The sequence below is a fragment of the Mytilus edulis genome, chromosome 1 (assembly GCF_963676685.1).
Source record: "Mytilus edulis chromosome 1, xbMytEdul2.2, whole genome shotgun sequence".
NCBI lineage: Eukaryota > Metazoa > Mollusca > Bivalvia > Mytilida > Mytilidae > Mytilus > Mytilus edulis.
In genome coordinates this window covers 37481252-37494443 of record NC_092344.1, presented here as the reverse complement: position 1 = coordinate 37494443, position 13192 = coordinate 37481252, and the positions used below count along the sequence as shown (strand labels likewise).

At 33.3% G+C, this 13192-nt stretch overlaps 1 protein-coding gene across 4 annotated transcripts in view; it reads right to left on the bottom strand.

Annotated features, from left to right (window-relative positions):
- Nucleotides 1–13192, bottom strand: part of LOC139482136 (mucin-6-like) — a 68167-nt gene that overhangs the window by 2129 nt on the left and 52846 nt on the right. The window contains exons 36-39 of one of the 4 annotated variants that reach the window (XM_071265825.1): nt 7004–8059; nt 5985–6287; nt 3834–4112; nt 1797–2072 (exon numbers count right to left, since the gene is read on the bottom strand). In XM_071265825.1, the coding sequence (XP_071121926.1) occupies nt 1797–2072; nt 3834–4112; nt 5985–6287; nt 7004–8059 (1914 nt within the window). The remainder of the gene's footprint in view (nt 1–1796; nt 2073–3833; nt 4113–5984; nt 6288–7003; nt 8060–13192) is intronic. The other 3 variants (XM_071265840.1, XM_071265832.1, XM_071265848.1) reach the window with 3 other exon arrangements.

Here is a 13192-nt window from a genome sequence, read left to right as displayed (position 1 = left end):
TTATGGAATGCTATCCAAATCGAAGATAAAAACCTATAAGCATTACTTATTTCATGCTAGAGTAATTTTGTTAATAAATAAGACAATATAAGATAACTTTACTAGCACTTACACATTTATTTTTATATAAATAAGGCTGTTAGTTTTTTCGTTTGAATTGTTTTACATTGTCATTTCAGTGCCTATTATATAGCTGACTATGCGGTATGGGCTTTGCTCATTGTTGAAGGCCGTACGGTGACCTATAGTTGTTAATGTCTGTGTCATTTTGGTCTCTTTTGAACAGTTGTCTCATTGGCAATTACCACATCTTCTTTTTATACATTAACAATGAATGGTTATGGCAACAAATTACAGACAAACTACAATGACATATGTACAATGAAGGAGTGACAGTGGATAATTAAGAGAAAAAAATTTAAAAATATAAAAAAAGCATATAAATAAACTCATCACATATACCAAGATTAAATATTTGTATTTGCATCAGATGCACGTTTCGTCTACAAATGACGCTCGAATCCAAAAAAGTTTAAGAGGCTAAAAAAAGTGCAAAGTTTAAGTACTATTATTTGTCTGTTTGTCTTTTTTTTAGCCATTGCGTTGTCAGTTTGTTTTAAAATTTATGAGTTTTACTGGTATATTTCGTCCTTCTTGAAGAGCTTTGATGACCAAATATTCCTAAAAGTTTTGGCAAATACAGCTAAGGTAATCACTTCCCGAGGTAGAAAAGCCTTAGTATTTCAAAAGACATAAACTATTAAAGAAATCAAGCATTCATTCAAATAGTTCACTTCAAATAGATTATCAACACACCTTCATATATTGCTAGTTTTCTATGTAGTGTCTGAACTTGTTTGTCTTTTTTGTTCTTGTTTTTTTATTTAGTAATGGCGTTATCAATTTAATTATGAATTTTGAATGTATCCTTGGTATTTTCGGCCATTTTTTACATCGATTGGAAAGAGATGTACAGTAAACTAGTTGGCCAATAAATAAGAATTATATATAATTGCAGAGAAAATATATCTTCTACAGATAGAGATTGGAATCGATTTCGATACTTAAACTTTATAAACTAACATTGTTGGTGACCTTAAGTTGATAACACATACTTTTTGTGGTGTCTGGTTGATAGTTGTCTCATTAGCGCTCATAACACATCTTCTTAATTTATAGCAATCATTATTGAAGGAGATAACTCATACGTGGAGTCAACTGATGATAGTAGATCATCAGATCAGTTACTAATCAATTAGTTGGTTTTATTTTTTCTCCAACCTTCAAGTAAATTAATTAATCTAAATGACTCCAATAAGCCAGTATCTGACTATTTTGGTACAATTGAAAGTAGGTTGTTTGACTTTTGTTTGTCTTGTGTGTTTTTTATTTTAGTTTATTTATATGTCAAGGAATTTAGTATTACGTTAATTTTCATTGAACCAATACATTTTTTAAGAAGCCAGCTGTAGCCCGCTTCCGGGTGCGGAATTTTCTCGCTGTGTAAATGACCGATTTCGGCTTTTTTTACTCTTTGATCGGGTAGTTGTATCTTTAACACATTTGCATTTTCCATTCTCTATTTAATCTTTACATTCCTAACATCCCCATGCTTTTATCAATAGATTAAATGCAAAGCTTGACCTTTATTTTCTCCATTTAGACTTGGCGGCCATCTTCGTAAATAGGCGGGGCCATCGAACAATTATATGTCAAAGTTAACGTGAAATGAGGGCAAGCGATAACAATAGATCAAATTTTTTTAAATGACAATGAAAAAGTGTTTTGATTCATACCAGTAGATGTTAATTTTTTAGATATTGTACTCATTTGTGGCGAAGACAAGAAATTTGGTTGTGTAGTTTGGTCTTTAGTTGTAGTAATTTCTACTTGCTGCACCTCTGTTGTTGGATGGGAATTAGATGTTGTACCTTTAGGGTTTTCTGTTGTGGTTTCAGCAGAGGATTCTTTATTTATGGGACCATTATCCTTTGCGGTGGTTACCTCTGCAAGAATTTCATCAGTTATAACAAATGTTTGTGTCGGAACAGTATTTGATCCACTAGTTTCTGCTGAAAATATAATCTGTTTTTAGGTTTAAATTTTTTTGTTGATAACATTTTTTGTTTAGTTGAAAAGGCGAGACATAGAGATCCTACAATCCGTCGGCGTTGTTGTCGTCGTCGTCGTCGGTGTCCACAAATATTCACTCTGTGGTTAAAGTTTTTTTCAACCAAACTTGGACAGAAGCTTGTTTATGATCATAAGAGAGTATCCAGAAGTGATTTTTGTCAAAATAATATTCCATTTTTTTCTGTATTTTACTTATAATGGACTTAGTTTTTCTGTCGGGAAACATTACATTCACTCTGTGGTTAAAGTGTTTAAAATTTTAATATCTTTCTTAAACTATCCTGGATTAGTACCAAACTTGGACAGAAGCTTGATTATGTTCATAAGATGGTACCCAGAAGTAAATTTCGTAAAATATAAATCCATTTTTTATGTATTTAACTTTTATATGGACTTTGATTTTCTGCCAGGAAACAACACATTCAATTTATTAAATTTATTAAATTTTAATAACTTTCTTACATGTACACTATTCTAAATTTGTACCAAAATTGGACAGAAGCTTGTTTATGATCAAAAGCTAGTTTCTAGAAGGAAATTTTGTTAAAATTTTGTACCTGTGTATCTTTATTTTACTTATAAATGGACTTACTTTTTCTGCTAGTTAACATTACATACAGTCTGCAGTTTAGGTTTGTCAAACATTCATTAGATACATAAAGTATACTGGATTTTTACCAAACTTAGACAGAAACTTCTTACAATCGAAATATAGTACCAAAAGGAATATTTTTATTGATTTTTTCCTAATTTATGTTGAGCCTGCGATTAACAGCAAAAAGTAGGCGAGACACTGGGTTCCGCGGAACCCTTACGATTTTTTTCTTTATCTTCTAAAGTTTATACAAAAATTAAAGGAAAAATAAGTGGGCATTATTATAAATTCTAGATGTTGTCTCTCTATCTAATTTTGTTGTTTTATTATTCTCTTAATTTATTAAAAGAGCAATAGTTCCTATGCAGAGTTTACAAACGATTTCACCTTTTCATTCTTTCTTTCATATCATATGAACAAAATCTGTTAATTCTATAGACTGTTATCAAATGGTATATATTGGTATTTTCTGTGACAAAGCTCGCCATTAAATTTGAAAAGCATACCATCAGGCAGTTATAGAATGTATTAAAATTATATCCTGATGCTGTAAACTTCAAAATTACAGTGGCCAGGGAAGTTTCAAAGAGTTTTGTAAGGGTTTAAAAATACTGATTGTGAAGTCAGCTGCTCGTGAAGTATTATCTGCTCATCTGGTTCTCGTGATATACGTCATGTTGGTCATGGTAAGAACAACTCGTTGATGAATCCTATTTGGAATGTTTAAACGTCTTTTAATTGGAAATTTCTAAAAAGGCAGTCATTGGAAACATCTGGTCAAAATGGACTGTCGGAAGATTTAACCATTATGAATATACCACCCAAATACCGGATTTAAGATAATAAACAGTATTTCCATTTTACCCCTAAATTCATATATAAATCTTCGTGACCACGTTGGTATGTAATCAATATAATCAAATATTTTATGGTAAAACTAAATTCACAAAGGATTATATCCAAGTTATGTAACTTTTAGCCAATGAGTTTCAAAACTTATTATTATTCAAAGAACAACGAACGTAAAGTGATTTGAATGATGTTCAATGTTGCATGGCCTAGGTGAGCTAGGCATAATAATGCCAATTTGTATTTTGATACATACCCGAATCTTCTGATTCTTTTGGTGTTGTTATCAATTGTTCCGTTGACGACATAGGTAGATGTGTAGTTTGGTCATTTATTGTAGAAGTTTCAACTTGCTGCTCCTCTGTTATTGGATTGAAATAAGCTGTTGTACCTTTAGGGGTTTCTGGTGTACTTCTAAGTGAAGATTCCTTATCAGCGGGACTTATACTATTAGCAGTTGTAGCCTCTGCTTGTATTTTGTCTGCTATTGTAGATGCTTGTGGTGGGACAGTATTGAATTGACTCGTCGTTTCATCTATAACATTTAGAGTTTCTTCTTTAAATTTTTGCATTTTTGACTGATTACATTTTTTATTTATCTGCTGTAGTTTGAACCAAAAATTCACTTATTAATGGAAATAACTCATGTATAAGTCGACAGATGATTTCGGACACATCGACTTGATTTCTAGTATATATTTGTTAAGTTGATTAAGCATGATGTTTAATGTTTTCTCTATATCTACTACAGTTTTTTTGCAAAAATGAAAAAAAGAGTGGAAAATTGTGATTCAAGAACAACTGACGACTTCGCTTATATATATGTTATATTTGTTATTCTCGTGGGATTTTGTCTATATGTGTTACATTTTAGTGTTATGTCGTTGTTCTCCTCTTATATTTAATGCGTTTCCCTCGGTTTTAGTTTGTTATCCCGATTTTGTTTTTTGTCCATGGATTTTATGAGTTTTGAACAGCAGTATACTACTGTTGCCTTTATATATTGACTTTGTATACGTCCTGTAGCTTAGATCAGACGAACTTTTAGAGATTTTCATCGAATGTCGACAAAGTGAATATTTATTCGCAAACCAAAATATAACCAGAATCTGTGCCAAAACCTATAACTGTATTTTGAAAAAAGAGCCGAGCAGTTGATAAAAAATACATGAATATGACGCATTTTTTATTATCCTTTATCTGAAGTCTTTATTGTAAGTTAACATTGAGTTCAGGCATTTTTAACTGATATTTTGTATTTTTTACTCTATGTATGTTGTATTGTTTAACCGCTGTCCCATCTTTAGGGGCGGGTTGGACGTTACATTCTATGTGTGTCTGTCCCAAATCAGGTGTCTGTTATTCAGTTGATGTCATGTGTTGATGATATAATATTTGTTTTTCGTTAATTGTTTTATACATATATCAGGCCGTTAATTTATCTCGTTTGAATCGTTTTCGTTTTTTGTTTTGTGGCATGCATCTAGCTTATTGTTGAATGTCAAACGGCGACTTTCAGTTGATAATTTTTCTTTATTTTTTTCTCTGATGGAACAAAAAAGTAAATTCACAAAAATTCTGAACTCTGCGGAAAATTCAAATCGGAAAGTCTCTAATCAAATGATACCACAACGTCTTATCGTTATAGCGTCTCTTTGTTATCATAAATCTGACAAGATTTGCTAATGTAATGTAATTTTAATGGTTGTACTTTATGGTGAGATAAAAACGAATTATTTCGATCTTTTTTGGGGCTGTTAACAGTCTCTCGTTATCTATTATAGTTTTCAAAATAATAGACGAATTACTACTAAATGAAAAGAGGACATTCAACACTCATTAAATCGAGAGAAAAGCATATAAATGATATGACAAATAACAAAAGATGAGGAAAATGCAAAACAATTCCACATGATCATATGTAAAAAAAGACTGAACAACACAATTTTGGGTCAATATTGCCATGTAGAAGCATTTGTACTTGTTTGGTTTTATAAATATTTTGATATGAGCGTTACTGATGAGTCTTATGCAGACGAAACGCCAGTCTGGCGTACTAAATTATAATCCTGGTATCTTTGATAACTATTTGAACATTCTAACCCATTTTTTTTTTATCCATAACTGATTTTAAGATGATAAACAATATTTGCATTTTATCATTATATTCTTATTATAGCCTTTGCAACCACGTTGGTTAATAGTTGTTAAGATGTTTTTTCGAAGAATTTTTGTAATACACTAAGGCAGGATTATGGTCAAGTTAGGTTACATTTGACCTATTGGTTTTATAGATTATTTTATATTTACCCGACGATGGGAATAAAGTGATGAGAACAATTCTCGCTATTTCGAGGATCAGGTGAGTTAGATGTGACAGTGACAATCAGCAATAATTATTTATTACCTGAATCTTCTGATTCTTTGGGTATTGTAATCGACTGCGGCGTAGACGACTCGTGTAGTGGTGTAGTTTTGTCATTCATAGTAGTAGTTTCTACTTGTATCTCCTCTGTTATTGGAAGGGTATACGTTGTGGTATCTCCAGTGTTTTCTGTTGTGTTTCCACGTGAAGATTCTGTATCAACGGGAATAATATCGTTTACAGTAGAATCCTCTGCTAGCATTTCTGTTGTCTTTAAAGCTTGCATTTCTGTTGTTATTAAAGATGCTTGTGTTGGAACAATATTTGATTCACTCGTCGTGTCTCCTACAAATTTAGAATTTCGGTTTTATATCCATTTATACTGTTTTAATTTTATATTCATCTGTTGCGCAACAACGAAACAAATAGAAGGAAAATAACTCATACTTTGCGACATATCATTTCAGTCACGTTGATTTTTTTGAAAATTGTTTTATTAGTAAAAATACATGAGAAGAATTGCAATGCAAATAATAACATGAATATGATGGGTTTTTATAGTCTTTTATTTATAGTCTTTATTTTATGTTATCGTTGGGATGAGTTATGTCCTATTTAACCTATGTGCATCATATTTTCTTATGTTGTGTGTTCCGCAATTTATGAAGAGGGTTATACACCGCCACATTCTGTATGGGCCTGTCCAAAGTCATAAGTCTATAATTCAGTCGATGTCGTATGATGCTACCTTTCATATAAACTTTCTGTTTGGTGTTTTGTTCATACACATGGATATTTTCTCTGTGAATTGTTTTACATATGTCATTAAGGGGACTTTGATAGGTTCCTATGTATCATAGCTAATTTATTCAGGCCAAAGGGTATCATATAGATGTTAACGGCTATGTTATTTGGTGTAGTCCGGACATCTTCTTATATTTATTTAGTCTCGTTTTTGTCATAGGAATATATAGAAAAATCGTCATTGAATTTTATTTTTAAATTAGAAATTAGAAGATGCAAATATTATCATGAGTTTGCTGTATAGTTCCATGATTTACCTTTTTGGGTTTCCGTTGTGTGTCCACGTGTTGATTCTTTATCAACTGGACTTATATCATTTGTAGTGGTAGCATCTGTAAGTGTTTCGTCTGATATTAGAGATGGTTGTTTCGGAACATTGGTTGATTGACTCGTCGAGTCACCAGTAAAATATTGACTTTCGTTTATGTTTGAAGTCGTCGTAGTGTCAGGTTCTGTTTCAAAAACAGTATCTTTCTCGGAATCTAAAGCGTTTGGAGTAGTAATGAGTAAATCTGTATCCATCGCATTTGTAGAAGCTGGAACATTAGTTTCTGTTGAAGTTGGATCAATTTCCAAATTGTTCCCTTTTTCTGTCGATCTTTCATAAGAAATTGGTGTGGTTATATATGATCCACCTCTAGTTTTAGTGCTGGATGAGGTTTCAAGAAGAACCTGTCCACCCTGTGTGCTAGCTCTCGGGGTAGTTAAAATTACATCGTATGGATTTGATTCTGTAGTTTTTTCAGATATCGCCGTAGAATCTTCTAACAAATCACTGCCGTCAATTGTAGTTTCTTCCATATCACTTGGTAAGGTGGTTGTTTCTAAAACTGATTGTGATTCTGGCATATCAGTATTACTACTGTTTGGTGTTAGTGTTAATCCGTCGTCTTCCTGTACGACTCTCACAGTTGAGATCTCATCTGGTGTTAATTTTTCTGACGTTGTTTCAAAGTAATTTAATTTTGTAATTTTTTCAGGTTCCGAAGTACTTTGGACAAAGTTTCCAGAATTTTCTGTTGAAGTTGGCCCGGAATAATGATCTGTATAGCTTTTATCTGATGGGAAAGGATTTGCTTTTGTAGTTTTCTCCGGTATGGTTTCTGATGTTCCTAATTCGTTAGTAATGTCCTCTGGAAGGGATGAAGTGGTAACACTAATTCCTTGTTTAATTGTTTTGTATGGTGTATTAGCTGGTGATGCTATAGGTGTTGATACAAAAGTACCCGGTGCTAGTGAAACTGTGGTTAATACCTTTGAATCAGGAAGTTTTGGTTGTGTGACTGATTCCGTCTTGGTTTCCGAAGCTGATGCTATAAAACACGGAAAATCAAATTAAAACAAAAAACAAAACAAAACAGTGTTACAGGGTTTGTAATAACATGAGCAACACGACGGGGACACAGTGGTACAGGATCTGCTTACCATTCCGGAGCACTTAAGATTGTGGGGTTTGTGTTGCTTAGTCTTTAGTTTTCTATGTTGTGTCTTGTATAATATTATTTCCCTGTTGGCCTTTTTCTTTTTTATCAATGGCGTCTGTTTATTTTCGATCTATGAGTTGTCCCCCCTGGTATCTTTCGCCCCTATTTTATGAGAGTATATGAGTAAATCATTATTGAAACCGACAACACATCTGCATATACACACACAAAATTCGATAAAAACGTTTTATACTAATAATTGCAGTTGAAATGTAAAAATCACAAAAATACTGAAAGCCAAGAAAAATCAAAACGAAGGTTTTAAATCAAATTGAAAAATCAAAACGAAGGTTTTAAATCAAATTGAAAAATCAAAACGAAGGTTTTAAATCAAATTGAAAAATCAAAACTTCAAATACATCAAACAAATGAAACCCAACTGTAAATTTTTGACTTTGTACAGGAATATTAAATGGTGTAATAAACCTGGTTTTATTGCTAGCCGAAACGCTCACTTGTATGACAGTCGCATAAAATTACATTATATTAACAACGTCTAACTTGTTAACCGATTAACCATCGGAAGGACTGAATATGGAATACCAAAAACGCTAACTGGCTGACTTTTTTTCAATTCTAATAGATTTGATATAAATGTGTTTTGAAATCATCAAATAAATTAGTTCTATTTAAAAACTATCCTAGTGGTAAATAATATGACAGACCAATTATCCAGTATTTGATTGCTTTTGTTAATCCAAAAAACAGAAACTTAATTGAACTTCAACAACTTGTCTATCAGATTGGAGCAAGATCTTAAGTAAACATAATTAGTATACATGTTTTTTAAACAGTAACTTTAATACCGTAATCAGATTAAATTTTACGATTTTGTCATTATTTTATTTTTTATCTAATATTGCGTAAACCTACATCTGAATGTGCAACCTCCATCGTGCAAGGCTTTTTCATACTTTAAACGAAATTCAAAATATGCAAATTGTGAAATGCAATTCAAGGTGAATGTAAATAGAATTATCGGTTTTAGACATATAAAATTCGACGAGATCAAGAGTTTTTTTTTATATTTTTCAATCTGAAGTTATTACAAATGTCTTGGTAGATACGGTGTTGTGGATCGTTTAAAGTCAAACTCCGCCAGGAATTCTCACAGACAGGCCTTATAATTGTTGTGCCGGCCAGAAATTGGTTCCTTATTATGTCCTTTTATGATCCATAAATAAGTTAAAATGGTCTCAAATGTTATATTGTTATTATTTATTGTTGTTAAGATATTTCGTTATTCACACCCCTGTTAAATCCCATCTGGTTTCATTGTAAGTATCCGTTTGTTTACATCTGGTGTTAAAGTACATTTCTGGAATGTCACCGGAAATTGATTGTTTACATGTCGTTTATGCATGTTGAAGGGACTCCAAAATTAGTAGTTTACGCTTGTTATGCAATAATTATGACTTGATGTTGTAGAAATCATAGAATTGTGTACTTCTATATTGTTTAATTACTTATTCATGTGATTATTAGCTCTCATATTGTAGTTTTTAGTCTACTTTCACTTTTAACTTGCGGTTCAGAATGTCCATTTTTGTCGGGACACGAACCACTTCCACTGGGAATTTCACTTACTTTATATTATGTCACGACTTTTATCCTGCATTACTAACTTTGTAATACATTTATTTATCCATCTAGTTAGGTGTGAATCCTTTGTGAAGTCTGAATTATTTGTAATATTGTGCATAAGTGCCCGGAGGATACTTAGAACCACCATCTTTGCGCAAATTAGCACGTTTGCCCGGAGATTGCAAACCGAATTATTTGATTAGTTAATATTATTCTATATATAAAGCGACGTCAGCGTACTCGTGACGTCATTCTTCTCAGTTCACTTTCTTGAGACACGTTCATTTTTAGTCGCATAAAGTTTAACTTTTAAAGTATTTCTTATAATGTCGCAGCAGAATATTTCTTCAGATGTAGCGATGGTACGTTTGCGTAATAGTTTAATATAATTATGCCTTTTTAGGTATCTTTATTTGAGTGTTTCTATTAAAAGAAACCATTCTTTTATTTTATTGGCACCGGGAGTCGAGCTAAGTTGCACCGGGTGCATCAATATTTATTTAAAAGCTTCCGTGAATTATTGGTCCGTTAGAGAAAAGCTATGAATATAAATTACATTTTATATTTAGATGATTTTACCAATCAACTGATTCGTTTACTGCATTTAAACCGTTTATAGCGGTACTCAAATTTAGCGGTGCTTCCAAGTTTGGATTTGGCGCACCACATCTATTTTCGGTGTCTCTGCACCGTATACGGCAAAAATTATATACATTGCTAAGGCAATGCACCTGGATAAGAGATGACCATTTATTATTAAATTGTAAACCTTGGTGCAACAGCACCTCGTTTTTAAACTGTCACTTGAACCTCGGGTGCACAGGAACTTTGGGTGTAACTGAACCTTGGTGCAACCGCACCTCATTTATATACCTTAATTAATTGAACCTTGGTGCAACCGCACCTCATTTATATACTGTAACCTTAACCTTAGGTGCAATTGCACCTCAGGTGTTTATGCACCTCACCGGAAATACAGCAAGTTAACTATGAGATTGATAAATCTCATACCTTTTTAAGTTTTATGTATCCTCTTGGGACCTCTTCTGTTTATATAATGTCATACTAGTTTATAGTATAAATATTTACTATTGTAAAACTGCATAAATTCATGTTGTGCCTTACTACCAGAATAAACAGGGTGTGAACTTTTATTAGTTTTATGTCTCTGTAAAGCCTTAACAGTTAGAGTTATAGCAACAGATCGAACCCCTTTTAGAAGTATATATTTATATATATACACCTTGATATGTCGTCGTCCTATAAGTGGTCAATGCGCTGACTGGAGATACACGCCTGTGGTGGCGACGCAACATATTTGGCATCCTCGGTGGGATGTATAACTAACTGAGTTATCTCCCATTTAATGTATTTAAATTTTTAACCCACTGTTTTGATTGTGGTGATTAAATTTTTACCAACTGGTTACTATTGAAATTGATAGATTTTTGTGAATAATATTTACAATGGATGATTCAGAAATTATTTTTAATAACAGAATCTCAGACTCTTTGATTGAATTTGATCAAGATATGAGCTGTCCATCTAATTTAATGGACATGCATGTTGTTGATGAAGTTACTTGCACTCCTTCTGCAAGTGCTTCTACACCAAACTATAGTAATGTAGAGAGACTTATGCAAAACAAATTTGATGACTTTCTTCATCAAATAGACCAAATGTTTAAGAATACCAAAGAAGAAATGCAGCATATGACCAACAAGGCCATGGATAAAGTTGACCGAGACATTGCAGCTTTACGTGCTCAGGTCACCCCGCCTCATGTTCAAAGTTTGGGGTCAGGTGATCAAACTCATGTTACCAGGAATTCGTTGGTTGATTTTGACCAACGAATAACTGATTGCAATGGCAGTACATTTAACCCACACATGCAAGGTGAACGTACATCTCAATATTTAGAGCAGGCAACTAGCTCTAACAATATGTTTTCCACCCAAAATGTTTTATTTAACAATAATAACAATGACAATTTAGCAACTGCTAACAGATGGTCTGGTCCATCCACACTGGCTCCTAGTTTGGTAGCTGGTAGATCAAATTCCGGGGTACGTACTCCACATCAGAACCAAACGTCCAAATCAAATATCAATGGGTCCATTAAAATGAAACCGCAATATTATGACGGTACCGAAGATCTTGACGATTATCTGTCTCAATTTGAGATATTAGCAGAGTTGAACGCATGGAATTATGTCACTAAATCCCTGTATTTAGCTGGTAGCCTCAAAGGTGATGCCAGAACCTTGTTGTCTGAACTTTCCCCCATGGAAAGGAAAGATTATCAAAGCTTGGTTCAGATCCTCAATTTAAGGTTTGGATCAATGAACCGAGCTGAGATTTTCAAAGCTAATTTACAGACACGAGTCAAACGTAAGGAAGAGTCTATATCTGAACTGGCGCAATCCATTAAAAAGCTCACTCGTCAAGCGTATCCAAATGCGCCACCAGCGCTTATCTTTACTTTGGCAAAGGATCACTTTATAGATGCTTTGCCGGAGTCAGATATGAGGCTAAGAATAAGAGAGGCTCAGAGCAAGGACATTGCTGAAGCTGAAATTTTGGCACTACAGCTTGAGGCCTATAGAGTTGCAGATAAACAGAAGACCAATCGGTATCGTGGTCACCCAATAAATGCAGTAGCTACAAATGAGTCAGCTTGTCTTGATGATCCTGAGTCCTTTACAAAGACTTTCATGGATAGTTTCCGCCAGGAAATGAAGTCTTTGACGAATGACATCAAGCAAGTGGTCAAATCAGCTCAGAGTTCTCAACCTGGAAAAACAAATGACAATTATAGCACTAATAAACAATGGTCAAATAATTACCAAAATAAGGGTAATTATCAGAATAGGAATAATAATAATGGCTCTGGAAATAATAATAGGAACAATAGTTATAATGGTCAAAATAATAACAATAGCAGGAACCAAAATGGTCGCAATGACCAAAATGGCAATACCGCTCATAATTATGGGCAGGGATACTCGGGAAACCGGGACTTGTCGAACACGGGGGCCGGTGTGAGACAAATGAGTCAGGGCCCAGGATAGTTGCACTTAATGTGTCTAAGTTCGGAGATGAGGGTTTATTTGTTTCAACAAAAATACAGGACTTTCCTGTAAATATGTTGGTTGACACAGGGGCAAGTGTCACTGTAATTAATAGAAAGATTTTTGAGAAGCTCCCCCTCTCATCTCAGAACTTAGTTACTCCAGTTACTTTAAATTTAGTTACTGCTACTGGAGAAACTTCCGCATTTATTGGAAAATTAAATGTGGAAATAAAAATTGGTAGCCATATCATAAATCATGAAGTTTTGATTGCTGATATACATAATGATGGAATTTTAGGGGTAGA